The following is a 27,590-nucleotide window of genomic DNA, read 5'->3' on the forward strand; positions in this document are numbered from 1 at the left end:
ATGTAGTCAAAGGCACCCACAAGAATGTTGTTCACTGTCACGGAGATTCCTCATCAATGCTTCAAATCTTAACTTCAAAAGCATCTTATAAACGGCTTTCGGTAGTCAGAGGTATAAATATCAAGTTTCTTATCTTCAGGATTCTTTCTCATTTTCTTAGAACTTTAGGTAGATACAGATACTAATTCACCTTTCTATTAAAAACACAAAAGGAACTTTCTACAAGGAACAGGTTTACAGTAGAAGTGAATGCTAAGTCTGTATTTAGCAAAGAGGATTTTATTACAGCTAAAAGGAAGCGGGAGCTCTACAGCATTCCTCATACTTTGCTTTTATCTAGTTTCATTTTTTACAGTTACAATCAACAGAATTTAAGGAGTAAATGGGGCCACAAAGTGTTGTGGCTAGAGGAAAAGCGCTTACACCTCTTCCAAACAGTCATTCTCCAGCGGCACTGAGAGTACATACACAACTTAAGACATAAAATTTGTGGCTAGGAAAATTTAAAAGGTTAGCATCTGTTCTTTTTATTTTTTAGTACTGAGGATTGAACCTTGCCACTGAGCTATACACTAGCCCTGAAGAACCCATTTTTGAATGGGAAGGTGATTTTAGTTTATAACAAATGTTCTGATTGATACATGAAGAGAAGCACAAACCTGAGGAGAGAAAAATCAGCTGCTTTTTTTTTTTCACCTGCTATTTTTAAAACCTTATGTTTCACGATGTCTGCAAACGTGAATGACTGGGTGGGAACAAAGAGTCCATGGTAGTGGAGAAGGTAATGCAAAGGAACATCGGAATGCTGGGTCTGGTAAAAACAAGCAAAGAAGCTGCTGTATTTCTAATGAAGACATTAGAACTTGAAAATGGAACTCTAAATCAATACTTTATAATAAAGTACTGCTGCTCATTATGTAGAACTGGTTTTAAGAACTCAGCATAATGTATAAATATTACATAGATTTTACATTTAGAATTACTTGATAATGTCCTTTACAAGTTCTTTACACTGCAAACTATACCGAAGAAAATTTAACTGCATAAACAAAGTATCTGAAATGTCCTAGAATAAACATAGAGTAAAATAAATATTTACACCTATCTTGACTCTAAAAGACTCTAAATTGTGCTGACAGAAATTATGAAAACTTAGGGAACTTTAGGGAACACCTTACAGTTATTTCAAACAAGCAGCAGGTATATTATTCTCTGTGAACATTAGTTAGTATTCCTAATTTCTACGAAATCTTTTAACAGTAATGATGTATGCAAACTTTAAGTACTGAAGTCTTGGTTTAAGAAGGCTTTTCTTCTCCTTCCGTACAATATAACTTACTTTAAAACAAATTATTTCAGATCACGTCAGGGTCACAAACAAGCAACATGTATATACTGTAATTTTATTTCAATCACACAAACGAAGTTAGCATGTAGGAAATTTAAATGAAACAGTTACGGTAAAAATAGCAGAGAACTGAAAAATCTACAAAGGAAAATATACCTAAAGCATGAAAAGTCAACATTCATTAGTGTTTCATCTTCAGTTCTGATTGACACTTGATGCTTGCAAATTTTTAAACAAATTTTTAAATCATGATGACTATTCTGAAGAGATTTCAGCACCAGCACTAAGATTTGTACATTCAGTTTGCAGCTGACTTGTTAGCCGTTTACACAGCGTATAGTACAGATGTGTCACAGGTCAGATCACAGTGTTGAGGACAGCAGTACCTTCCTGTAACTAGAAGGGATCCCCGAAACTGTACTCAGCTGAAGACATTCAGGTACAACAGCACAAAGCCATCAGAATAATGTAGTTCCGAGAAACACAGTTTGAGAGGAAAATAACTTAAGCATCTGTTTCTCATTTTCATTACTGAAATCTCTAACAATGACGTGACTGTCATGTATGTCAGCAACACGGCAAATGTGCAGAGTAATTCAATCAAACTTCCTGGAGGGAACACACTTAACATCTGGTAGGATGTAGAACGATGGACAATGGAGCGTGACTCAACACTGGTTCTGTCATTTCACACAGATTTCATGTTTATATTAGACCAAGGCACAAATGTTTAGTGCATAAATCAGCTTCTTTATAAGATTTAGCATTTTATTTTAGCTTTTTATCTCACTTTGGACCACTTGTACCCAGTACTCTTACTGCAGACTACTTAATTTACCCAAGAAAATCTAAAGTGACTTCTGGCCAGATTTACAGAAGGCATAAATGTTTATATTGTCAAAGTGTCTACATAACCTCAAGTACAGTAATAAAGATGAAAATGCCTCCTATTCCTTTTGGAGAACAGTAATTCATAAGCTTGCTGCATCTGTAAAGCCTTTACTACAACTGCATGACAGTGAATACTTGATAGAAAAGCTGCATGCTCGTGTTACGATAGCTCACCCATCACAGTTTCATCCAACATGAAGCTTCTACAGAACAAACTATTTTAACAGGGAAGAAAATCCTCTCATCCAAACTTCTCTGTAGTGGAAATGACTGCACAGGGGCACCATTTAGAAAATAATGCTATCAACAAGCTTTGTCTTAGGCTTGGGATTTATAAAATCTAGAAAGCAGATGAAAGTGGATTATTTCACCAAAATTTTAGTAAAAGTTCCAATAATCAAAGATTTCAAAGCGATTATGGCACGTAACAACTCAAGCATAAATCAAGATGGAGAGCCTGAAGAATTTCTGATTTCCTAAAATTTTCTAAAAAATATCACTGCAACATAAAGGACTTCTCCCCCATTTTAATCTTACTAGTTTCGGAGGCAAGGGAGTGTACCATGCACACAGCACGCACACTCATGCACGCCACCCGCGCAACACAGGGTGGAAACAGTGTCTGGCTCCTCCTCCCACCTAGGCCTGGCTCCCTTTAATGAAACTGCAGCCTCCTCGCCTCGGTTTCCCTTTACCCAGTGATTTCCGTGACGTTAACTGCTGTCATCATTGTCATTTCTTGTATTTCAACGTGAACTTCAAAAGCACCCTCCCACCAGACTGTGTGTGCCTGAATTCCCGCGTCACTGTCAGGGACGGTGACACCTGACTGAGTGCCACGGTAAGATACAATCCACACGAAGCTCGGATTCATGTTTCAGACTGCTGGAATTACTGGTTAGAATACAGACAGCTAAAGACATGATGCAGAAGAGAAGTACTTGGTTTTGTTAACATATTTACCAATTAAAGTCACAAAATAGTTCTCATCACTATTCATGCAGGTAATTGAGAAAAAGTGCAGAAATTAACTTTAAATAAAAAGTTATTCCTTCCCTTCCTCCCACTCCCTATACTCTACAAAATGTTTTCCCTGGGTCGAGGCCTCGAAAAAGCCACTACTTATTAGTGTGACATGCATTACTGTCTGCAATTAAAAAAGCTAACCTTGTGGTGACTGGAATTACATTATAAAAATGCCCACATGCATACATCTAAAAAAGGTTGAAAACCTACAGTAAATCTACAATATTATTGTTTTCCTTTTGACCACTGGTTTGTGTTATGTAGAAGTCATAGATTTGGTAAAGCATTGTAACAATTTAGGAAGGCATCTAAATCTTTAAATTCTGGACGAATTTTATGTTTTAAACTACAAAATTGCATGAAGGCTAACTCGAGAGACTTCCTATCATTCTAAAATTCCTTAAGCTGGACCAATCATCTTTAGAATACTTTCTTATAAATGTCGTTCTTTGAAAGCACATACAATTCCATTTGTTTCACATTTTATGATCTTAACCTACACACAGGCTGATCTCAATTAATCATGGAATATCAAATATGATAGGAAGACAGACCTGAGAGAAACATTTACAATACAACAGCAGAACTTGCTAAATTCTTCATCACTACTTTCTGAAAAAGAACTCCGTAAGCCTTTCTCCTTATTTTAGCAATGGGCTGTATAAAATGTGCGGCTTTATCTCAACATGAAAATATTTCAATGCACGGCGTTCTTGTCTGATGGATGGGCTTCGTATTTTCTGTGCAACCGTTAGAGGAACTTGTCCACCACTCTTCCATTCTGTGGGAAAGGTCAGAGAAAAGCAGCCGGCAGAGAGGGACGGCGATCACAGAATCACAATGTCTGAGGCTTTCCGAGGACGCTGCTTTCCTCCTCTGACTGCTTGTCTCCATTTTCTTCTCACAGTCACAGAATTGTACGGGATTGCTGCTAAAGGTTACTGTTTGTAGGATTTTTTTTTCCTCTCTAGATTAAAGTTCTCTCTCTCTCCTTTTGGTTTTCTATGCAGTATTTGACTTGCTCAGTTCCTGCCTAATTGCTGGAAAGAAAAAAGTATTGAAAGTAAATAAAGTGATATAGATATGTGATTCATTTTTAAGCAACCTTTAAGGACTGTGTTTAAATTCACAGTAATAAAAGAGACAGATTTTGGATCTTTCATTGTGTAGGTCTGTTTTAATATTACGAAGATGATGCCAACCCTTACATGTGTTTATACTGGCTGTTTTCTCCCTTTGCACACAAAAAGAGAACACTGGTGCTTACAGGCTCAAAAACAAGGAGACCTCCTGAGAGATGGATGAGTAGAGATGACTGAGGGGAAAACCTCCTTGTTTTCCATCTAATTACAGGCCTTGTTCATCTCTACTCTTACAGATAATTTCCATTAGTAAGGGAGAGCTCCTCTCTGACCTCCTAAGCCAAACCAAGGGCAGGATAATGTAAAAAAGTAATTGCCCTCAAGTAATAAAATGAGTATTTCTTTATTTGCATTTTCTTAAAAATGGCAACTCACACCAGTATTTTAAAAGGGTAGGAAATGTGCTCAGACACTTACCATCAATGAGCTCTTCCTTTAGTTTTGTCAATTCTTTTCTCATTTCATCTAAAATGTCCTAAAACATCAGAGAAAAACATTAGGAAACAAAGTTTCTCACTCTGATAAAATGTTAAGAATGCTATAAAACACGAACAGTTGTATTGGTTTCCAGGGTTCCAATTCTATTTCTTAAGACGACTGGGCTTGTTTTGTCTTAATATTTCTCTCTCCCCAATCTTTGCTTGTCCTACCCTAGTGAGATATGAAACAGAATGCTTTCTAAAACTACAGTAACTACTCTGCCGTCAGTGAAGGCTGTGATTCAGTTTCCAGGAAAGGCAACAGCTCTGCTCTTAATCCAGCCTTTAGCAGCCGCGGAGAGGTGACGGATGGAGACACTCCAGGAGGAGGACGCTGCTGGACAAGTAGCTCTGGTAAACGTGGCCCTGGCTTGAGGTGTGGTGTTTCTCGGGAGCCACTGCTGCTGCCCAACTACATCTCAAGGAGTGGAGGTTCCCTGCAGGCCCCGGGGCTTCCCGGAGCTGAGACAGAGTGGAGGGGTGGGGAGCACCGGACGGCGGCTGCTCCAAAACAAGGTGCGCTGAACATACTGCAAAGGCAGCATGAGGAAAGTAACATAAAATAACTCATCACAATTCCAAAGCGCTGCTGGCTTCATCCCGAAGTGATTTCATCAACATTAGTTTCACCTGTTTGGTGTTTTAAACTGTGACTACTACAAAAGCTTGTGTGACCCGTATTATACTTCCACCTAACGACACTCTGGGCCCCGTTCAGGAAGCGTGGGCTCAGGGGTGCGAGGGCCATTACAGAGACCATTCTCCTTCTCTGGTGCCAGGGATGAACCAGGTGTCTTGTGCTTGCCAAGCAGGTACTCAGCCCAAGGCACACAATTTTAAGGGTTAAAAACCACAGCCACCTTTGGAAGGATCAGGTTTAAATTGTGTGCCTTTCTGTAATATTGGACAGCTTAATTAAACTGCTCTATGAAGGTGAAAATAAAAACTTCATATAGAAAGGAAGGTGGCAACTATCAGCTTGCCAGATTCCTCCATTTACCAGTGAAGAAACCGAGGCACCTACATTATTATGTGGATTGATAGACGCTCTTACTCAGATTAATCTTTCAATCATTCCAAAAGCCACATCTATTCCTTTTTCCATCCCCTAAATGCAGGTAACCACGAAGTTACCATATGTTCAAATGTGTGGGAGTTTCTGTTTTAAAGTGTTCTCAAGGCCGGAAGTGGTGGTGCATGCCTGTAATCCCAGCACTTGGGAGGCTGAGGCATGAGGATTGCTGTGAGTTCCAGGCCGCCCTGGGCTACACAGTGAGACCTTGTCTCAAAAAACAAAAACAAAAGTGTTCTCAAGGAAAGAAAGCCATCATTAATACATGAAAAAGAAGAGTTAATTACCATGACCACATGTTCCTATGAAACTTAATTTTTGGAACAGCTTTGCTGTATAAAAATTAGATTGATTTAAAAAAATTATGGTCACTGCTTGTAGGAATAAAATTAAAAGAAACTTGTAACCTTATCAACTGTTCCTGAGTATTTATATATCACATATAATGCATGTACAACCAAAATATGAACAGTATCTTTTTATTTTATGAAACTCATACAACTGCACGTACTTGTTTCATTATCTGTTTCACCTAACATGGGCAAGTGTTCACCAGTCACTGTTAAAATATGGCATTCATTGCTCAGTGGCTGCAGAACCTCCATCCCTCACTTAGTATTTGTATGCTTTTACAATGTTTTACATACATTTTATCTGCATAAGTTTCTTGAAGTGAAATTTCTGGAGCCAAAGACTTTTGATCTGTTTCCCTACACTGCTTCTTGGAAAGCAGAAGTACATAAGGTGCTCATTCCCGCTCATTTGTCCAAAATCAGATTTGTCGAGTCCATTTTGCCAACACAGTAGAAGTAGAAGCTGCTGTTTTCCTGCAAGCCACACTATGCACTTGAACAAGATGCCACACTCTGCCTTCCACTCCGCTGGACCTTGGTGTGAACTCACTGGGCAGAAATGAGGATATGAAGAGTGACCCGGTATGAATGCCACTGGTTAACTTGTAAAAAAAGATTTTAACTGTGGTCTTTTCTTTTTCTTTTAAAGTTCTGAGGATTGAACCCAGGGCCTTCTCATAGAGTTATATCCCTGGCCCTCTCTCATTTTGGGACAGGATCTTGCTAAATTGCCAAGTCTCGTAGGATACACTTGAATTCGCAACCTTCCTGCCTCAGCCTCCCAGAGTGCTGGGATTACAGGTGTGTAACACCATCCCTGGCTAAGTCTATGGTCTTTTAAAGAACATTCAGGATCCATGACCAACATATGCGGAGGCATTTAAAAAGAGCAACATGTAAGATGCAGGGAAGCTGCACTGCACGCCCACCTGCTTCAGCCTGTCGTAGTCAAGCCCTTCCGTCTGGACGCCATTGGCACTGGGCTGTGATGAAGGAGTGGATTTTGGTCTGTACAAACGAAATGTGCAGGACAGGTAAATGACACTTATGATGTTTAAAGAGTTCGTATTTATAAGCCTACCAACCCAACTCCAGACTTAAGTAACTTCTTACATGAAACACATTTTGTTTAAAGTTAACGCCCATAGCTGTCAGATTGACTGGAACAGAAAACAAAACACTTTTCACTGATCTCATTATTTTAAGTTATTTATAAAGAAACTAGAAAAGGTGATAAGACAGCAAGACTTTTTTGGTTAAGAGGCGAAGACAGCACTCTTTGGGCCTGAGGTGGGTGACTAGGGAGTGTGGCACGTTGACTATGCCCATGGTGAAGAGGCCAGTGGATACTTCTGACACCCAAACAATACAACCCTAACTCTAACCCTCTGTTGAAGTTTTACATTGTCTATCGAACACTCAGCAAATCAGAGGAAGGAAAGTATAAAGACTTGGATATTTCACTCTAACATGAATCAGTTTACAAATTTTTATGTATCACGAGAAGATATTTTAGTAAACATGATTTCTCTGTATATGTTTTATTCTACGCCAAACATTAAAATAAGCAAGAATGTTGAAAAATGATTACTAGGCAGAACTACACTCGTATCTAATTGGCTATTTCTAATTGGCTACAAAGGTTTCATGGAAACATCATGTAAATGGTGAGCTTCAGGCTAACTGCTCCATAAATTAGCTTTGCTTTAAAAAAACAAAACAAAAGGAAATGCAGACAAAAGCAGATTGTCAATTATTATTACAGTCTAATAGTTGAACTTCTATTAAAAATTTTACACAACAGGGCCAGGGATTTAGCTCAGTGGTGTTGCCGCCTACCTCGCAAGTGCAAGGTCCTGAGTTTGATTCCCAGTACCAAAAAAATATATATATATTTTTTAACACAACAAAATGTCTTGGGGATTAAGTTTTTGAGACAGGGTTCTGCTCTGTAGCCTAGACTGGCTTTGAACTCCAGCTCCTCCTCCTTCAGCCTCCCAAGTGCTGGGGTAACAGGTGTGGGCCACCATACCTGGCTCAAGGATTAGGCATATTTTATGATGGTTTTATGGTTTTATTTTGACATAAGGGTTCACTATGTAGTCCAGGCTGGCCCTGATCTCATGTAGCCCAGGCTGGTCTCAAACTCACAGTGATCCTCCTGCCTCAGCCTCCCATGTGCTGGGATAACAGGCATGTGCCACTACGCTCAGCTAGGATTAGGCATATTTTAAAGAAACATTTCAAACCAAATAAACTAGTAATGGCTTCTTCTCCAATTCTGGCAATAAAAGAAAATCCTCAGTGGAAAACCTAGAGTTTTAATTGGGTTCTCATCTATTTTCCAGCTTAGTATACTAAGTGCCTATTCTTTAAGGGCTACTAATGAATATAGTTTCAAACTATTAGTCAAATAACATACTTTCAACTTTGCAGTGTAACAATGTCAGAAATCCAAATCAAAGCCCAATATGTATAACTTTTTCAAAGTTTTAATTTCATAATCCCTAAGACATGTAATACTTTAAACATATCAAAATAAAATACTGAGCTAATTTGCTTTAACAATGAAATGTTATTGCTTAAGATTATTATGAAGCAAGCCAACCAGTTTTATTGTTAGGTATATGCTCATGTGAACTAAAGAAGATATTAACTTTCAGAAATCACTGATGTAAGTGCTAAGCGGGGCACTAAAGCGGAGGGGAGGTTTCTGGGGGAGCCTTCTCAGTGAGGACGCTCACACGCAGTGTTCTGGGCATCAGGTCTGCAGCAGTCCTGCAGGTCCACACTATGCATCTCACATACTCATGTCTCCATCCTTCTCTCCAAAACTGAATTTTAATTACTCTTTCTTTTACTTTTTCACATTTAAAAGGTATAATTAACTAGTTATTTTTTCCATGCTATATAATGAATAACTCTGAAATTCATGCTACAATCAGCTATAATCTGCTACTTAACTGGGCAGTATGCTCTGAATATACCCACATTTACTAAGTAATGAATAACTGTGTTATATAATTAACAACTGTAGAGACATGCAAAATTTTGAAAACTTAATTCATGCTAACATGCAATCCACCACCACCACCACCACCACCACCGTCACCATGAGAAGCAACTCAAGGGGGGAACTTTTCATACTGAAGGAAAGAAGTAATCACCACTGTTTTAAAAGGAGGTTTTCAACATTACCCTGGGAACGCTAAGTGAGAAAGCAGCAAGATAAGTGAGAAGATCTCATTGATAAATACCATCTTTCTCTCTATGTTCTAGCAAGTCTTCTTAATAAATCTTTTGTTCACAACAATTAATCTACCCCAAACAAAGTAGAAACCATTTCCTTACTGCAATATTAACATTTTATGGAGATTTAACTGGTTAACAAAAGAAACTCATCAAGCATTTTGGTAATCAATAGCATGAAAATAACTTGAACACATTTGACCAGAGTCAGGTGACAGAACTCCTACTCAGTGCACTATTTAATTCAAATGATCAGTAGACTTGATGTGTATTTCACAAAACAGATGCATATATGAGACCATGGCCAGATTTCAGTTATTTTTAAAGTATGGGTTTTCAACATAATTGCTAACAGAATACGTTGGTTTCTCAGGGGCTTTTCTCCTTCATGAAGAGAAGGGTTGCCTGTAGGTACCCAGCTAGAAAACAACTGTGCTACACTGCTGAAGCTCCTATTCTGCCAATTAATTCTATAAACAGTTGAGAAGCACTTGGGGGATCTTTTTTTGGTCCTTTTTTTTTAAATTAGAGAGGAACAGATGATTTATACTTTTAGGGGGGAGGGGTGGTATGCTGGGGTAGAACCCAGGGATGCAAGCATGCTATGCACACTACCACTGAGCTGCACCCCAGCCCTGATGACTCTCATCCTGTTTTCTTAATTTAAAATAGTACAATAGGACTTATCTTAAAAAACAATCCGCTGAAGACAGATTGAGGTTGTTAAAGGTACTCAATCTGCTACAATGTATCTAGAAAACAGATTTTCTTCAAACAATATCCAAACTTGGCTATGAGACTGTCCTGTGTTCCAGTAACAACCAGCACAGGATCTTCTATCGTACTTTTTAAAGGCTTTGTCTCAGAACCAGGAAGAAAACAGCCTTTAAAGGAAAATGCCAAAGCTACAAACAGCCCTAGACAATACACAGAGCCCTGGATTTCATCCTAGTATTTCTGATATTTACTACTTGTATGGATCCTAATCCAACTATAAGGTGATGGTAGGTTTTGTTTTGATTTAAATGTTCAAGATAACGCTAAATGAAAGACTCAACCTATTAGCCAGCTCCCTCGTGGTGATTACCAGTCCAGGTAGAAAAGCTCAGCCCTGTTCTGAACATGTTATTAGAGTCTCAAGTCACAAAGCCACAGCAGGGTGATACCTGTGTAATGAATCATAGGACCTGTTGTCAAAAACAATCTGATTTTTCCTTGAAGAATCCCGTCTATGAAGGGGAAAGACCATTTAAAGGGGTATACAATAGAACTTTAAAAATAATTCTAATGATGTTATTTACTGTTTCACAGGTTTCTAGTTATAGCAAAACAAGAATTAAAGGACTCAATTATCCTTAGATTAACCATTTCTCCAATAAAGAGAAGACATTTTGAAGCTAATTTTAGTTATGTGCGTATACTGTTTACCTGAAAATTACAGAGAATTTTTAAAAAGTCATTACCCAATGACTTACCCCTCCCTGTAGGCTACAGGCACAGTAAAACCCACCAACAGTGTCAAATATACATTTCTATTACTGTGACTAGTGTTAGGAGGTCACCTCAGTTAGGTGTCTGAGAAAAATAAGGAGCAATTTTTGTGCTCTACTGAAAGGTTATGCCCACCAAAAACAATTCCCTTCATTTTCTTCTGAAGTCAAATATGATCATCTTATAGTCACTTAGAAACTGAAAGCTTTAATAAACTCTAAAAGGTCGGGTGTGGTGCCATACACCTGTAGTCCCAGCACTGGAGAGGCTAAGGCAGGAGGATCGCCGTAAGTTCGAGGCCAGCTTGGACTACATATAGTGAGTTTAAGGGCAGCCTAAGCTACATAGCGAGACTCTGTCTCATACCAGCGACCCCCCAATCTAAAAAGCCTGGCTTCTTTGTGGAGCTTAACTGTGTCATCAAATCTTTACTGCACACAGAAAAAACCACACAAAAGCCAAATCCAAATGTAAACTTAGCCTAACACAAAACGGGCCTGTGATAATATGAAGTCTATTCTTGCTCTTTTTTTAAAAATTAGGTTTCTATATTAACAGTCAGGTTTTCTTTTTATGAGGCCAACATTAAGGCAGATATTTCAAAAAAAAAAGGCAGAAACCCCTTTTAGTCTTTAAATGCATACCATTTTTTTTCCCTTGGAAAGATATGAGCCTTTCAAACTGTCTCATAAACTAGGAAAAAGTTGCACCTACGTCTAAGATCTGTGGCATAAACTCAGCCACGCTGATAAAGTAGACTTCACAGAGGACATGGAACTTGTCTGACTGTGCCCATATCCTAGCCTGCCTGGATTATGATCAGAAGTTTCAATTGAGAGAGAGCAAATTTCTGCCTTATAAATTCAAGTTTTTAAGTTTTAATTTGCTTTCTTATAAGATTACAGCCTTTTTCTCCATCTGACTTTCAGTTTAAAATATAAAATTTCTGTCATTCAGGCAAACGGGGAAATGTGAATATATACTGTTTAAATAATATCATTGTTCAATGTTAAATTCCTCGGGAGTTATAATGCTATTCTGGTACACAGGAGATGTCCCCATTCTTTAGAAAAATACTACAGTATTTAGGGTGAATCAGCATTTGTCTGAAAACCACTTTCAAACTATTCAGAAGAAAAAAAATGTGTTGATACATAAATAGTGAGACAAATGTGGCAAATGTTAACAGCTGGTCAGCCCAGGGTATTTCCTGTACTATTCTTTCATCTCTTCTCCAGTTTAGAATATTTCAAAATACTGGGAGGCATAAAGCTGCCTTAAAATTTCAGACAATCTGGCTAACAAATATAGGATGAATTTATCAGACATCACCAGTAAAATTACAATGGGCTCAGCAGTATGACTGTCTAGTAGTAGGAGGATTACAGGTGTTTTGTGAGTTCCTTCGTACAATTTATAATCTACAACTGGATATTTTCCTTTTTAGATACACGTCATATAAAACTTTTTAAAAAACACTGGTACCTGGAGATGACAGGGGACTTGCTGCCATTCACTGCATTTGCTCTTTCCCAAGGCTTTCTGGTTGGTTCTTCAAAAGCAAAGAACAAATGCATTAAATATCCCTTATGTTTCCAGAGGTGCCATAAAACAAACAACAAAATACTACAGGGCCACTGCAAAATATGACAATACCATTATACTGGTTTATACTGTAGCAATACAGATAAATCATTTTTAATTTAAATTTTAAACATTAACGATTCTAATTTGCACAATTTCACACCCTTAAGAAATTAATAAGAAAATTAGTAAGTTTCCTTTTAGAAGCCCTTAGAGTCTTAATTCTTGGGACTTTCAGACAATTCCAATTAAATATAAGTAAGTTCCCTCCAAGTTCTTACAAAGGACACTGCAGTAACCCACTGGCCAGCCATCGACTGTGCTTATTTGAATTGTTTTTGTACTTTGGGTGACTTGGCTGGCATGTCACTGGCCCAACTGGACAATGGGATGAAATCAGAAGTGGAAACTTGTCTGGGAGAAAAACTTTTTGGGCCACATGAAGATTAAGATACGAGTTGTGATCTTATCATATAGTTTTAACTGAGGTATTGCACTGAGTTTTGATGAAGCCCCTCAATGGGCTTTGCAGTCTCCTCAAAATATGCACATGCAAAACTAAATTCAAACTCCCCCTTGAAGCACCACTTTGTTTCTGCATTTCTGCTTCAAGCTGACATCCAGGTGCAAACCTTAAAGCTGCCACTAATCTTGCTTGGCTCCTTGTCACTCATGGAATTCTTTCTTCATTAAACGTTTCTGTTCTTTCTTTTGTACCCTAACAGCTAATACACTCTCTCATTGATGCCACAGTGGTGCCAAGTCCCAGAGTTGGCTGGGGACCACCAAATAATCACATCGTGCCCTGAGGGGCACAATCAGTGACCCATCCAACCCAGCAGCCAGGCAGGTGAAGGGGGAAGTCCTGAACAAAATTAGGCAGAGAGGAGAACAGTCATCAGGACACTGCACCACAGAGGCAACTGGAAAGCTGGGGTGTAATTTCAAAGAGGAACAGATGCAGTGATTGCTACCTAATGGTAGCTAAGTCCTTGTCAATTAGACAAATGTGAATACCCTTCACTTTTAAAGGGGAGAGGGCTAAGATCGGCGTGCCTCAGGAGGAAGGGCAGAGCTGCCTGCTCTGTAGGGCCAAGGTATGAAGCCATCTTGGGCAAGGCTGGGGTGCCTCAAGAGGAAGGGCCAAGGCTGGTCCCCGCAAAGGCTCTCTGGAAACACACTGGCTCCCTGCACTAGGAGCTTCCTCACTGAATTCACTATGTCAGTCCTCCCTGGTTCCACATCACTGTGCTCACAAGTGCCATCTTTACGTGCCTCCAGCAATTTTAGCTGGTGATGTTAACTTGACACTTGCAGTGTAAGCCTAAACTGATCTTCTCATGAAGGGCTCTAAACATTTTCTCTTTCTAATTCACCTTTTCAACTTATTTTTCCAATGCTTTCCAAAAAGAACTCTTCCCTCTAGACTGCTTCCATTTGCCACCTCCCAGTCTCTTCCTGTTTGTGATACACTGCCTTCTCGAGGATCGCTCTGTCCCCATGGCAGCCATACCCAACACTCTACTTCCAGTGTGCAGCCACACATCACCCACATGTCGCCCTTTTCCACAAAGATGGCCCAAGTGACACTGCACGATCTCCTCCCTCTCTGGCTGTTATAGTTTGGGTCTAGATGTCCCCGCAAAGCCTCATGTGGTCATACGCAGGTGAGTCTAGAGTGCGTGATGCTAGGATTAAGGGTATGTGGAGACTAAACCACTACATGTGGTGACTGGTTTGGCGCTGCCCTAATCCCAGCAGTCTGAATAAGACAAAAGGGGCAGAACGACGCTGTTAAAGTTCCTTGTTGCCTTTGCTGCCTTGTGGGCACCGTAAGCTGCTTTTCCTTTGTGACACCCTTCCCGCTCCTCTTGTTGCTTTTGCTGCTTCCTCTGCCACCCTGTCTTGAAGGCAGCCAATGAAGGACTGAAACCTCTATGAACTGTGAGCCAAATAAACCCTTCCCCTAACTTTGGGTGTTAGGTATAAGTAACTAACACACTGGCCGACCGGGATCCAGTATCTGGTCACAGTAGATTAACCTTCCTTCAACATGCCTCAAATGTACTATGAGTTTTCTGCTCAAGACACCTCACTTCCTTTTGGCCTATCAAGTGCCTAATACAATGTTAGTTTAAAAGAACCCTGAAACACATGAAAACAGCCACATGCCCATCTGAATGAATTCCTGATTTTATATATGTCACATACATGCAAAACACAGGGTTTAGTTTTTCGTATCTGAATTAAGGGGATGTGGATTTGGGGTCCATGGTGAACCTTCAGAGAATCATGAGCATATCTGTACCCAGTGAATTCCCTCTCTGGGTAGAGAATATTCTACTACTCTTACCATGTTTTTTTTCCTGGTACTAGGGATTGAACTCAGGACCCTGCACTTGAGAGGCAGGCGCAGAGCCACTGAGCTAAATCTCTGGCCTTACCCTTATCATATTTTAATGACTCAATGACCCTAAAATTTGGTTCAGTTCTAAAGTATCTACAGTCTTAATGATGCTATATATAATTAATTTTGTAAGAGTCCTATTTAGGAGAAAAACAAAATGGGGTGACAAAAAACAGTTCACAAAGTCACAATATAATTATAATATAGCAATCAAGACTACTGAATGGTTGCTGTTAAACAAACCCATGAGACTGAGGGACTGTGTGCGTGGGGATCCATTACAATCACAAAAACAAAAGGATGTGTTTGTAAAAAAATAAAATTACAAAAAAAAGAGAGGAAAGAAGCCATTTTATTGGTGGCTGGTAATCTCTAAATTAAAATATGTAGAAATTAATACAGATACTTCTCTATACTGACTTCTTGTGGACCTTTCTGAATATTAACTCATTCAATTTATTTATGTCACTTCATTCCAAAATAGGCAAGGAAGTAAACAGCCTGGTTTGCAGTCTCTGGACAGCCACACAGCAAGCAGCCTAACGTCGCACCTTGGATGTACTGCTCTCTGACAGCCTCCAGGAACATGTGTTTTGTTAACATTTCTGAAAAGCTTTTAAGAGATTCTTTTTAGCTTATAAATCAGAAGCTTCATTTCCTTGATTAGCAACATCATGCAAATGAATGGTTAAAATGATAACCTTCTCAATTTGAGAATGTTTTGAAATATAACAGTGCTAGCTAACATGCTCGCTTAATTTTCACCTTTAAGAACTATTAAATCATTGACAATAATGCACTAGATTTTATAAGTGTAAAAATTATAGTTGTCAAAAAAAGGTAAGAGAAAAAGGGTCAATGTATTCATGTGTGAAAAGGAACTTTAACATTTTAGACACCAAGCAGTTAGTCCAAATATGAGAAAAGAGAAATTTTTAATTGGCGAGTATTAGAATTTAAGGAAAGTTGACAAAGATTAAAGTATTTCTCCTGAACTTACCAGGTGTACTTGTTGAAGAGGCCTTTGAAGTTACAGGCTCAGCATCTTCCTAATGTACAGAAACACATGCATTAGCACCCCTGTTGGGCACCTGCTGCGTGCACACTGAGCCCACACCCCTCCCTCCCCTTGGCTTTGACTTCTTGCTCCTCTTCTTCCTGGCATTCCCCTCTGATCCCCAGAGCGCCTAGCCTGGTGTGTTCTCATTGAGGACCTGTGCTAGCTACTGCTAGGAAGCCACAGGAGACAGAAGTGACCCAGAAGTGTGGAGAAAACAGTTACACAAGGAATAGACAGAGGAGAGTTTGCCCAGATGGACTGGGGAGGATGGCATGAAGGTTTCATACTAAGGGACACAAACCTTCCTAGAAGATGGCACTCACTCATTTCAAGGGGAATAAGAACAGAATTAACTCCACAGGCTTGAACCTCAGCGCTTTTCCCAAGACTCCTTATCATCAACTCGTTTTACTAAGAAAACCACTGTAATTTATAACTGTTTCCCCTAAAATAACACCTAACTGGAAAACAAGCACTGGTCGTTATCGTGGTGATGGCCAGGGTCACGCAGAAGGTACCTCACTATTCTCTCATTTGGTGGCCACTCTGGAACAGCAGGTAAGGCAAAGTGATTGGGATTAGCATTTTTGAACTCTAGTTTTCAAGGCTGATTATTTTTTCGGTTCAGTTTTATTTTCAGGGAAACAGGGTAACACAACAAGGCATTTTGCGGGGCATTTTAAATACCTAAACAAAATAAGCAAGCGTAACTCTGAACTAATTGAGGTCAAGTTAAATAGTCATTGGCAGGGTTTTCTGAATGGGCTGTGCTGGTATTCCACATTCTATGGTGGGTGCTGGCTTTACTCACGTACACTTTTGTCCTCTTTTTGTTCTGCTTCTATTGTTGATCCCTTTTCAGCAATTCTTCTCCTAGAAGGAAGGCAAATTGGACTTTTTAAAAACATCACGTAACTCTCAGTATAAAATTTCCTTCTCTAAGAGGGAAGAATTACATCTACTCAAATTATATTCAGAATAAAATTAACAAAATCCTCCAGATTATGGACATGTCTGCTACAGTGAGATTTCTCACCTCCTGGCCAGCAGGGCACTCATTTCTTCCATTAAGCCGCTGCCCCCTAGAGGAAGGGGCCCGTTCCCTCGACTGGAGTCGGCTTTGGAGGAGGCTGAGTTCACAGCATTGGTACTCCCTCCACTAGGGAAAGAGGCATCCTCCATCTTAACAAGAAGATACACAGGATAATTTTCTATGTTAGTCATATCAATGTTAATTTTTTAAAATATGCAAATATTTTTAAGCCTTAAAATAGTGTTGACTTTATATACCAACAGTTTTATCAAAGCTAACACCATCAGTATTAGGGTGAAACAGTACTGGGTGTCTCCCTACGTGATACGCCCCAGAAGAAAGCATCGTGCTGAGTAGTGTGGGGTGGTTTCTGCAACTGCACACAGGTTCAGACAAGTACGGAGCGCCTGAAGGGACATCCTGGTACACGGCCCCTGGCCCTTAGTGCGCGCTCCGTGCCTCACTGTGGCTCCAAGCCCAAACTGAGTCATGGGGCTCTGGCCCCAGCAGCTTCTCTCTATCCGCAGGCCCACTCCAGGAGCTAGAGAAGCCCTTCTTGCACAATACAGGGAGAAGTACTCAACTGTCTTTCTGCTCCCCAAATGCCCAACCTGAATTGAATCTTGAAGAAAAAAATCAGATATGCCAAACTGAAAGAAAAATCTAAAAAAATAGCTGAGTCTTCAAAGATGTCAGTAGTATGAAAGACTGAAGAACAGTCACAGTCTACACTAATGTGGCATTACAAGTAAACACAACAGAAGACCATGAAAGAAAATTGCCATAAAAATCGCCACAAAATTGCCATAAAAAGATATTGGAAAGCAGATCTGAATACATTTCAGAATAAATTTGAAAACAGTGCTAAATTTCCTAATTTTAATAGCTACCCTGTACTATGTACATGACCTTGTTCTTACAAAGTACTGTACATACCAAGGTTACTGAGGGAGATGAGCATGATGTGCCCAACATACTCGCAAGGTATGCAGACAAGGCTGTGTGTGCACAGGCGGAACCACACACAAAGAAGGGGGCAGGTACTGGTGACATACTAACTGGTGAATGCAGACGATAGATTCACAAATTTATATGATCCTTGGAACTTTGTGGTACATTTTAATCATTTTGAATTCTAACCAATAAGGCTAGTAGCATAGGTTCATAAAGGTAGAAGTCACAAACCCAGTATCTTAGATATTTAGAATAAGACACACATGTACATGGCAGTCGTTTGGAAGCGCAATTACCCGTGACACTTTCCTCAGTTTTGCTCCAGCAATTGCAGCTGCAAGTCCAGTTAAAGGGCGATGGTCTTCCAGCACAGGTCCCGACAAAAATCCAGCCACAGGGAGGGGCGGGGCAGGAGGGGGAGGGGGCGGGGGCGGGGGCGGGGGCGGGGGAGGCCCACAAGGCGGCAGTGGGGGGGGCGGGGGGGGGCCCGGGGGGACAGGGGGAGGAGGCGCAGGGGCAGGCGGGCCCAAGACGACGCCTGGGGGAGGAACAGGAGAGGAACGTGGAGACAGACGTCAGTTCGCGGGCGGAGCGGCCCTGCGCCGTGAGGACAGGCAAGTGAGGACAGGCACGCAGAGTGCCGTGTCGGGTGACGCACAGGGCAGCGGTCTCACTTGCTGTGCTGCTTACAGTGCACATCAGTTTTAAATGCTGAGACAGAGTCAATACGCACATACACACAAGCATTAATGTTCGGCCTCTAATAGTGAACTATGCAGCAGACCATCTGATCAGATGCTTTTCCCCATGGAGATTTGAAAACTAAAACGCTTATAAAATTTGGGAGAGAGGCAGACATTCTTTAAGAAACAAACACGTAAATGTAGTAGCAGGTAGTACTATCTGAAATACCATACTGCAAATAATCCACGTGAGTGCTGAGACAGTGTATCTTGGTACCCTAACTATAACAAAGACAGATGTTTCCTGTTTATACATGGCCAGAGTGATTGGGCTCAGAATGTGAAAGAAGAATGTGTCCCAGCCCAGTACCTTAAAAATATTCTATACTGAAACTGCAGGTGTAGCCAGGGTTAAGAATCACTGCAGTAAGGGAATTTACCAAGACAAGTAAAATCTTAACATAACTCTCAGAAGTAACATACAGTTTGAAGTACAAGTGTTTAGCCTTCAAGTTGGTGCGTAAGAAATGTTCGAAGCTCATAAAATCACCGACGGATCAAACAGGAATTGACTTAGTGTCAGAATACTGAACTAGCAGGCAATTTCCTTCTTGAAGGACTGAAAGGGGTCTCCAGCACAAGTCAAGTGCGCCTGTAACTACCCCAGCCTCAGGAAGAGACAGTGAAGCGGTTGTCCCCTCCTGAAGGGCACAGAGGACCACACTTTCCTCATCTAGTGTGCTGATGTAGTTCTGATCCTGGCCCTAAATTTGGAATTTGATTCCATTTTAAAGAAAATTTCACAAGTCAACAACAAAGATATGCATAGCATTAACAACCCTTATTACATTATTTTAGATAATAAGATTTTTAAAGAGGTACGTTTAAATTGAGATTAATGCTGTGAAGTCTAGATTTGTTTTCAGCACCCTCTCCGTAATCCTCACTAAATTCTAAATAAAGACAAAACAAAAACCCAAACAGGGCCATAGGTACCTTACTCCCGTTCAGAAGCAGCCAGCCCTCCCTACTCACCACCACTGCTCTGGGGCCGTACCCTTCTTCCCAAACCCAGCAGGTGCAGGCACCTGTGCAGGCTGCTGCCCTCTGATACCTGGGCTGTGGCACACTCGGAGTCTTCTGCACCCTCCTGCACAGCCAGCATGCTCCAGGGCTCAGTGTGTACCACCTGAAAGCCTGCTGCTGGGGGTCCCAAATCAGAACTGCACTAGGGGGACTTAGCACAGCACATCAAGACCATAGCCAGCACTAAGTAAATCCCTGAGTTTCCCAGAAAGTAAAGGAAAACAGTTTAGACCATTGATCAAATAGGTCAAGTAAAGTTTTCCTAGTAAAATTTAAAAGAAATGTACAGTGGTACCTTGGTTCACGAACAAAAGTGTTTGCAAACAGAAGTATCTGGCAAAATTTTGTTTTTGTTTGCAAACTCTACATCAGGTGACAAACATGATCATGCCACCTTTCCTGCACGAACACGAACGTGGTCATCTTTTCCAGAAAGTTCATGAACAGAGGCACCACTGTGTTAATATTTCTAGTATTACTAGAAAACATCTTTTTTAAATTAATTAATTAATTAATTAATGGTACCAGAGATCAAAATCAGGACCTTGTGCTTGCGAGACAGGCGTGGTGCCCCTGGGCTAAATCTCCGGCCCTAGAAAACACCTTTTATGATGCTGTAGTAGATACTAAACTTAGGGCAAAATGGAAATTCCCCTTACCGACCTTCCAAATGCAAATGATAAAACAGAATAAAAAATATTCATTTCCATTTTAATTTTTCAAATGGAAAAAGACCCCACGTGGCACTCTGGAATCTTGATGTCCCACTATTAAACTCTCCTCCCTTCCTTCCATATGGCAGCCATGGCTGCCAGCAGCAATGAGGAAAGCCTTACCCTGCAGGGGTGGAGTCTCGGCCGGCTGAGAGGCTGCCTGCAAGCCTGGCTCAGAAGCAGAGGAGTCTCCCAGCACAGAGTTTAGAGGAGTCTCCGTAGAGGCAGGGGCAGCTGCAGAGGGAGAAGGGAGAACACTGGGCTTGGATGAGGGGGCTGAGGCAAGGGGGGTGCTGGGAGGGGCAGCTGAAGCTCCGCCATGGGACAGTGGTGGGGGTGGCCCTGAGGTAGGTGGTGGAGACGCCGGGCATGGCACAGAGTCCAGCAGCCCAGTTGGTGACGGGGGCATCTGGGGCGCAGGAGAAGAAACACAGACGGGAAGGACAGGCCGAGGACCGGCAGCTTTGCCAGGGGGGCTGCTAATCATGATTGGAGGAGATGGGGGGAGGGGAGAGAAACTAGAAGGGGACCAGGCACAGGGCTTTGCCGCTGGAGGCTGAGAAGAAGGTGTGTTCACAGGAGAGGAAGGCCGAGAGTTTTTGTTCAGAGGACGAGGAACTGTAGCATAATGAGGGAGAACAGGGTGGAAGGCTGAGCCTAGAGAAGTCGCAAAACGTGTGGCTGAGTGTCGCAGTGGTGGTGCAGGGGGTGTGGAAGCAGGTGGCAATGCTGCCACGACAGCGTGGTCAGGAGCGGCGTCTGACACCGGAGCTGAGGTGACTTTGGCGTGTGGTGGAGGAGGAGCTGGAGAAGGCTGGCAACTGGGGTAGTCAGGAGGTGGAGCGCTACACAGGGGGCTGTCTGGAGACGGAGCTGCACAGAGGTGGGAAGCAGCGGCAGAGACAGGGTACAAAGGAGAGAGAAAAAGGAGCGAGTGAAGCCACAAAACCAGCAATCAGACAACTGCATAAACGCACACTACAGCTACAGAGAATCGGGCACATGTGCATATAATCTTTTCCCCTGAGAGAATTTTCACTTGTAAACATATACCTTGAGATCCAGAAAATGACATTTTCTTTGACTAGTAAGTACATTAATAAATTAAATAGATAAATTTGTCCTTTATAAGAAAGGGATAGCATCTTTAACTTTCATTATTTAACCCATTAAAATATTAAAATCATCATATGCAAAATGAATTTAGTTTTTAAAAAACAAATAGAAAAACTAGCCAAGTGTTTACTACAAAGGGTGAAGAACTTCCTATTTCAATGCTTACTTGTGGAACAGCTGTTAGCTATTCCTCCAGAAAATAATTAGGCAGTCAAAACAAGTGGATTAACTGAAATGACCATTATCCAATCAACCTGCATTTAGACTTCTGATATATGTCACATGGAATAAAAATTCTTAGGTTCTATAATGGATGTTAATTTTAATGAATGCCTCAAACTTTCAGGCATATCTTAATGTCTTTCAATCAATTCCATCAGAATACTAGAAAATATATTTAAATATCCAGTTTTAGAATACTTTTTACTTACTGCTTTAATTTCTCCTTCAAAAACTTTAGATTATATTCAAGCTGATTTTTTGCTGCCTGGTATTATACTACTTCATGCAGTATTTGAGACAATTTGAGAAATTTTATGAGGGAACTATCTTCCCAGTTCATCTAATACAAAAAATTTCCATAAAAATACACTCACACTCCATCGCCAATTTATAAGGTTAGAAGAATTAGAATGACAGATAAAAATTGCCAAGAGTGTTCTTTAAGTCTCTAAGTAATAGGAGCAATACAGAGAGAAACGAGAAGGAAACATTAAAGTTGTCGCTGCTTTGTGCTTTCTGCAATCTGCAGCCATCCGGCTTGGCCGGGCACCTCACTCATGGACACCCTGGCCTAGAGCAAGCAAGGCAGGCACAGCACAGCACAGCCAGCCGCTTACCAGCACCCGAGACTCTGCGCTCGCGCTCCCATTCGAACTGCTCGCGCTCCAGCTGCTCCTGCTCCAGCCGCTCCCGCTCCAGGCGCTCCAGGCGCTCCCGCTCCAGGCGCTCCTGCTCCAGCTGCTCGCGCTCCAGGCGCTCCCTTTCCATTCTCTCTCTCTCCAACCGTTCCCTCTCCAGCTCCTTTTGTCGTTGTTGTTCTTGCAGTTGCCTAAAATTATAAAAAATTAAAACTATGTATCTACGGTCAATCATCAAATGAACTGACGTTCACTTTATTTCTGAATCAATAAAAGGAATGCAGGGCATGAGGTTAACATCTCTCTCTCATAAGAAGAAAGGCTTCATACAAATGCAAATAGTCTCCTATTAGCGCTAGATTGGCTGGATGGCTCAGCACTTCACAGCAAGTCCCACTTTATTCTCTAAATTCTGTGGATAAAATACTGCAGGTAACGAATTTTCCATGTAATCAAACAGACCACCCCAATAATCAAGTCATCATTTTAATTGCTTAGTGAAAAAATTTCTAAGACTGCAATTTTTCTTCCTAAAATGTAACATTAAATTTTAACTGTACAAGAAATAAATTATCATTCCGGAAAATACAATGACCACTCACAGCAATGGCTAAATAAACTTTTGCTGGATTAAATACATAGTTACATAAAAAGGGAACAAATAAACTTTAAGTCATTGAAATCTCATATCCGGAGGTAACCATCATTAACATTCTGGTATATACAAGTATATTCTAAACCTTTCCTCACGTAATACTGTACATACAAACTTAAAAGACCAAATAAACTGGAATCCCATTTCCCTACTACTCTGTTCTCTAATACACCATGGGGTTACCCAAAGGCAGGGCATGCAGCATCTGCACTTTCTGTGAGTGCACATGTTCCCTTGTTTAGCTCTCGAGAGTTCAAGCAGGCTCCTATGGTAGGATGTAAGTCATACCAATGCTACCACTGATACCACAATAAGCATTTATCTTCACCTTGGAATCCTCTTCCAACTGCTTCTATAGGATGAATATCAACATATCTGCTGGGTAAAAGGGCATATATTTCTTAAGATTTTTAGTATGAGGTGTGATGAAAAATACAATGTGTTTGAATTTTTAAAAATTATTACAGTGAAAGACACACAGCCATCAACACCCTCACCCTGCTTTGACTACACTTATCCCATCATTCTTGTCAAACTCAGGCAGTTCTGGAAGTCCTTTTTCATGAGTATCTTCAGTTGCGCTATCCTGTTTGTCTCGATACCCTGAATAGATTAAAAATGCTTATTTTTCAAGGTCATTTTGACTTTAAGGAAGGGCCGAAGTCCCACCAGTGCCAGACCCAGTGAGTAAGGTGGAAGAAGATGTACTGTAATGCTTTTAGACCCAGCAGCAGCATTCACAATGCTTTTGATCACACCTAGTAAAGACACTCATGCACGAGGACTTTCGGAGCTGCTTCAGAAAGTGGCTAGAATGATGGACAAGTGTGCTCAAAGCAAGAGGGAGGAAAATATTAATTTTTATTTAGATTTAAAAATTAAAATATTCACTGTATTTTTAGATCACCCCTTGTATATGGCTCCAAACTACCTTTAGGAAAAGTTGTGTCAACCCCCCCCCCCAAAGTTAGACTCTATACATACATTTTAGAGCACTGTAGGAAAAAAGTAATGAAGTAATACTGTAAAGGCTCTTTTAAAAGTTCCTGGGCAAAATACTTGATAAATGTGAGATGTAATGGTAATTATTATGTGAAAATCTCACACTGGAACTTTCTCTGGGCTAGTGACCTGGGTGGGCTCCAACCTTTGTTCCTCCCAGCAGTATCAGTAACCAAGATCTTTCCAAACTCCCCTCTCATGTTTCTCGAGCTGGCTTTCACAGCAGAAAAAGCCCTTGTGACAAGCAAATCCACCTACTTCTCTCACAAAAACAATGACTGCAAGAAGGCAGAAGCATCCTGCAGGAGTGGCTCCTTATAAGTGGCTAATAAAATCCATTTTAAGGACACAGTACTGACTTAAGCTATTGGGTAAGTCTCTAGCTGTACAAGTTTTTAACAGATAACTGTACCACTGTGGTATTGATGGCAAAAAATTAGACACACTATAAGAATGTTTTTAATAATTTAAAAACTAGACAGAGGAAAGTCACTTAAAAAAATCAACCACATCTAATGAATAAATTCAACTGGGGTTTGTAATATAGATCCAAGTTTTTAAGTCTTTTTAGATTTTTGTGATGCCACTTTCGTTTTTATCAAAATAACAGTTTTTAAAGCTCATGCCAAGCCCAACAGTTCAGTGTCCAGGACTCCCACTTTTGCAATGTCTCTCTCTCCAATGGCAGCTCCCTCACAGGATACTGAGTTACATGACCCACACAAGAACTAAACTCTGTTCACAGCTGAGCCACATGGTATTCTGACTGCATTTTGTTTCTAATTCTTAGCTTGTTAACCCTTAGTCCATGCTATTTCCAAAGCAATGCAGTGCTTTTAGCACAGGCAAAGCCATGCTGACATGGCAGGCAGAGGGCGGGTAGGTAGAAGAGCTGACTAAGGGGACTGTTCCACATCAGCGCTTCCTCGGGCTTGCAGGCCACAGAAGACCGAGGATCCGCTGATACAAGAGGAGAGCACCAGCCAGAACGCATCTCCAAGTTCACTGAAACATGGTTCAAAGAGGCAGTTCATGAGTCTGCAGACTGTTTGAAGGAAGAAAGTGTTGAACATCGCTAGCTAATTTTTAGTCTGTTCACTAAAGAGATGCCCATCTACACACAATTCTTAAGAAATTGTGCCAAACAGAAAATTGTGACTTACACATCTTTGGTGGAAATAATTATTCCCACCAAAATTGTACTGTTTATAAATCAGACAATATTGTAGTCTCTAATGCAAGACATTTGTGTTTAGGAAACATAAGCTTGCTTTTCTCTCAATTACCATGCCCGTTCCCATACTGGAAATGCATGTGGCCCCCTATCTGAGAGTTCTGTCTCTACATTGGCTGTTTTCTTCAGTCATTATAGGATATCTCAAGATTCTGTCAAAGTACAGGTTCCCTACTTCTAAACTATGGAAAAATTCTGACAGGCTAATTTCTTTTAGGACAAGAATATACATTTCACAGTAATTTAAAAATTTCTAAGAAAACAATACATATTTTTTCCGGAAACAATTGTAGTGCAAGTGACCAATATTGTAGCCATTAAAGCATTAGTCCCCTCACCACTAAAGTATTTCTCTTCAAAAGAGAAATTACTCCTACATGTAAGCAGGTACAAAAAATATCAGCCCACAATAATAGCATGTATAGTCAAACAAGTTTATGACGACTCAAAGACTTATGTTTTTGAAACATGTACAATATAAATAAGAAAACTGCAGAAGGCATTTCATTCACCCTTGCCTATAATGAACAGTAAGTATTAGGTAAGTACATAAGGAATTCGATTTTGACAATGAAGTAGGACAGCAGACTAGGAAAAATATTCTGAGTTGGTAACATTTAATACCACTGATGCTACTGGCATTTGTCAAATAATGGAACCATACATATGGTATATTTTTTTGTTTTTTTCAGTACCAGGGATCGAACTCAGGACCTTGTACTTGCCAGGTAGACGTGGCATCACTGAGCTACATCCCCAGCCCCATACAGTGTATGTTTTAATTGTATAATGTGGGCATTTCACTTCTCTATTAGTAAACACATTAAAAAATGGCTAAGCCTTAAGACAGAATTTTAACATGACAAGACAAAAGCCAGTACTTACAGCAGAAGCTGGTCAACTCTGGGTCCATCCTGCCTCCGAAGGTTCATGAGGGGACCATGGGCTCTCATTGCTCTAACTCCTCAGTTCTGTGCTGGGATCTTAGTCCCTCTTATAACTTTCAGGTAGTAGCAATGATCTGCAAACTATTTATAGGTAGCAACTAAATTACCTTCTAAGTGGAGACTAACATAGGACTGACTCATGTTTCTTAGAATATATTTTTCCATCACAGCCAAGGAAGCCAAATCATTAATGAATAAGAACCAAAACTGATATAACAAATGATATATGTATGAACAGAAAACTCTACTATCATGTTATTATAGTAAAGGTACTAAGATCAATAAAGCTTAACATACAAAGTAGAATGTTGTATTAACTCACCTTCACTGATTAGAAGTAAAAAATTAAAACTTATAAATGTAATACCTAGTTTTAAAAAAAGAGTATTACACAGCTCACAACAGTATTCTGCATGGTAGCGCATACCTGTAATCCCCGCACTCTGGGAGAGTGAGGCAGGGAGGATTTGCAAGTTCAAGCCAACCCTGTCTCAAAATAAAAAAGGGACGGGGACCTCGCTCAGTGCAAAGGTCCTGGGTTCAATCCCCAGTGCTTACCTATCTGCACCACTTCTGATTTCTCTCCCCAGAAGCAACTACTTTCCATACTCTGGTGTTCACCCTCTGGTTTCGAACACAGCATGCCACCTACTGACTTCCTATTACAGAAACAATTTCATCCCCACAACTCTGACAACCCACCCCCAACGTTTCCTTCTCCGTCCTCCCCACAGCACTGCGACACCACTCTGAAGGCACCAATACTCAGCGTATTTCTCACTCTGGTCCTTCTCTGTGACCCTATGACCCTATCTCTATGGCCCAATGTGCCCCCAGAACTCTGAGCCCTCTTTCTAGGCCTGGGGCGGCTCCAGTCTCCTCAGTTGGATATGGAGTCACTCTCTCATTTCTTGGCCCTCATAGGCTGTCACCCTTGGTTTACTCTTTCATCTAACAAAACACACCTTCCAGGGACTTCACAGGAAGTTGTGCAGAAGGTCTGAGATCGGAAAGGGTTTCCCTCAGCATTCTGAAGCACTCCCATCTCCCGCCCCAGCTTCTGAGATCGCTCCTTCCCAGTACGTGTGCTAGGAGCTGGGGCTCACAGCTCAGTGTTAGAAGATCTGTCTAGCACGCCTGAGGCTCTGGTTCCATCCCTATCAGCACCAAAAGACCAAAACCAGACCACAAAACAAACCTGCACC

The 27,590-nt window shown here is 40.8% G+C and overlaps 1 protein-coding gene across 14 annotated transcripts in view; it reads right to left on the reverse strand.

Moving 5' to 3' along the window:
• Positions 1–257: 257 nt before the first annotated feature.
• Enah (ENAH actin regulator) overlaps positions 258–27,590 on the reverse strand; it is a 140,736-nt gene continuing 113,403 nt past the window's right edge. For 4 of the 14 annotated variants that reach the window (XM_087209801.1, XM_087209803.1, XM_087209802.1 and 1 more), the window contains 11 exons: positions 22,527–22,738; positions 20,695–21,444; positions 18,386–18,627; positions 17,139–17,284; positions 16,918–16,975; positions 16,043–16,091; positions 12,537–12,603; positions 10,727–10,789; positions 7,241–7,319; positions 4,825–4,882; positions 258–4,305 (listed from right to left, as the gene is read on the reverse strand). In XM_087209801.1, the coding sequence (XP_087065927.1) occupies positions 4,268–4,305; positions 4,825–4,882; positions 7,241–7,319; positions 10,727–10,789; positions 12,537–12,603; positions 16,043–16,091; positions 16,918–16,975; positions 17,139–17,284; positions 18,386–18,627; positions 20,695–21,444; positions 22,527–22,738 (1,762 nt within the window). In that variant the 3' untranslated portion in view covers positions 258–4,267. Of the gene's footprint in view, positions 4,306–4,824; positions 4,883–4,943; positions 6,861–7,240; positions 7,320–10,726; positions 10,790–12,536; positions 12,604–16,042; positions 16,092–16,917; positions 16,976–17,138; positions 17,285–18,385; positions 18,628–20,694; positions 21,445–22,526; positions 22,739–27,590 lie in introns of those variants that run through there. The other 10 variants (XM_087209809.1, XM_087209810.1, XM_087209804.1 and 7 more) reach the window with 7 other exon arrangements.

The sequence above is a fragment of the Heterocephalus glaber genome, unplaced genomic scaffold, assembly GCF_053883595.1.
Source record: "Heterocephalus glaber isolate CG9 unplaced genomic scaffold, H.glaber_assembly_v1.0 deba00001067, whole genome shotgun sequence".
NCBI lineage: Eukaryota > Metazoa > Chordata > Mammalia > Rodentia > Bathyergidae > Heterocephalus > Heterocephalus glaber.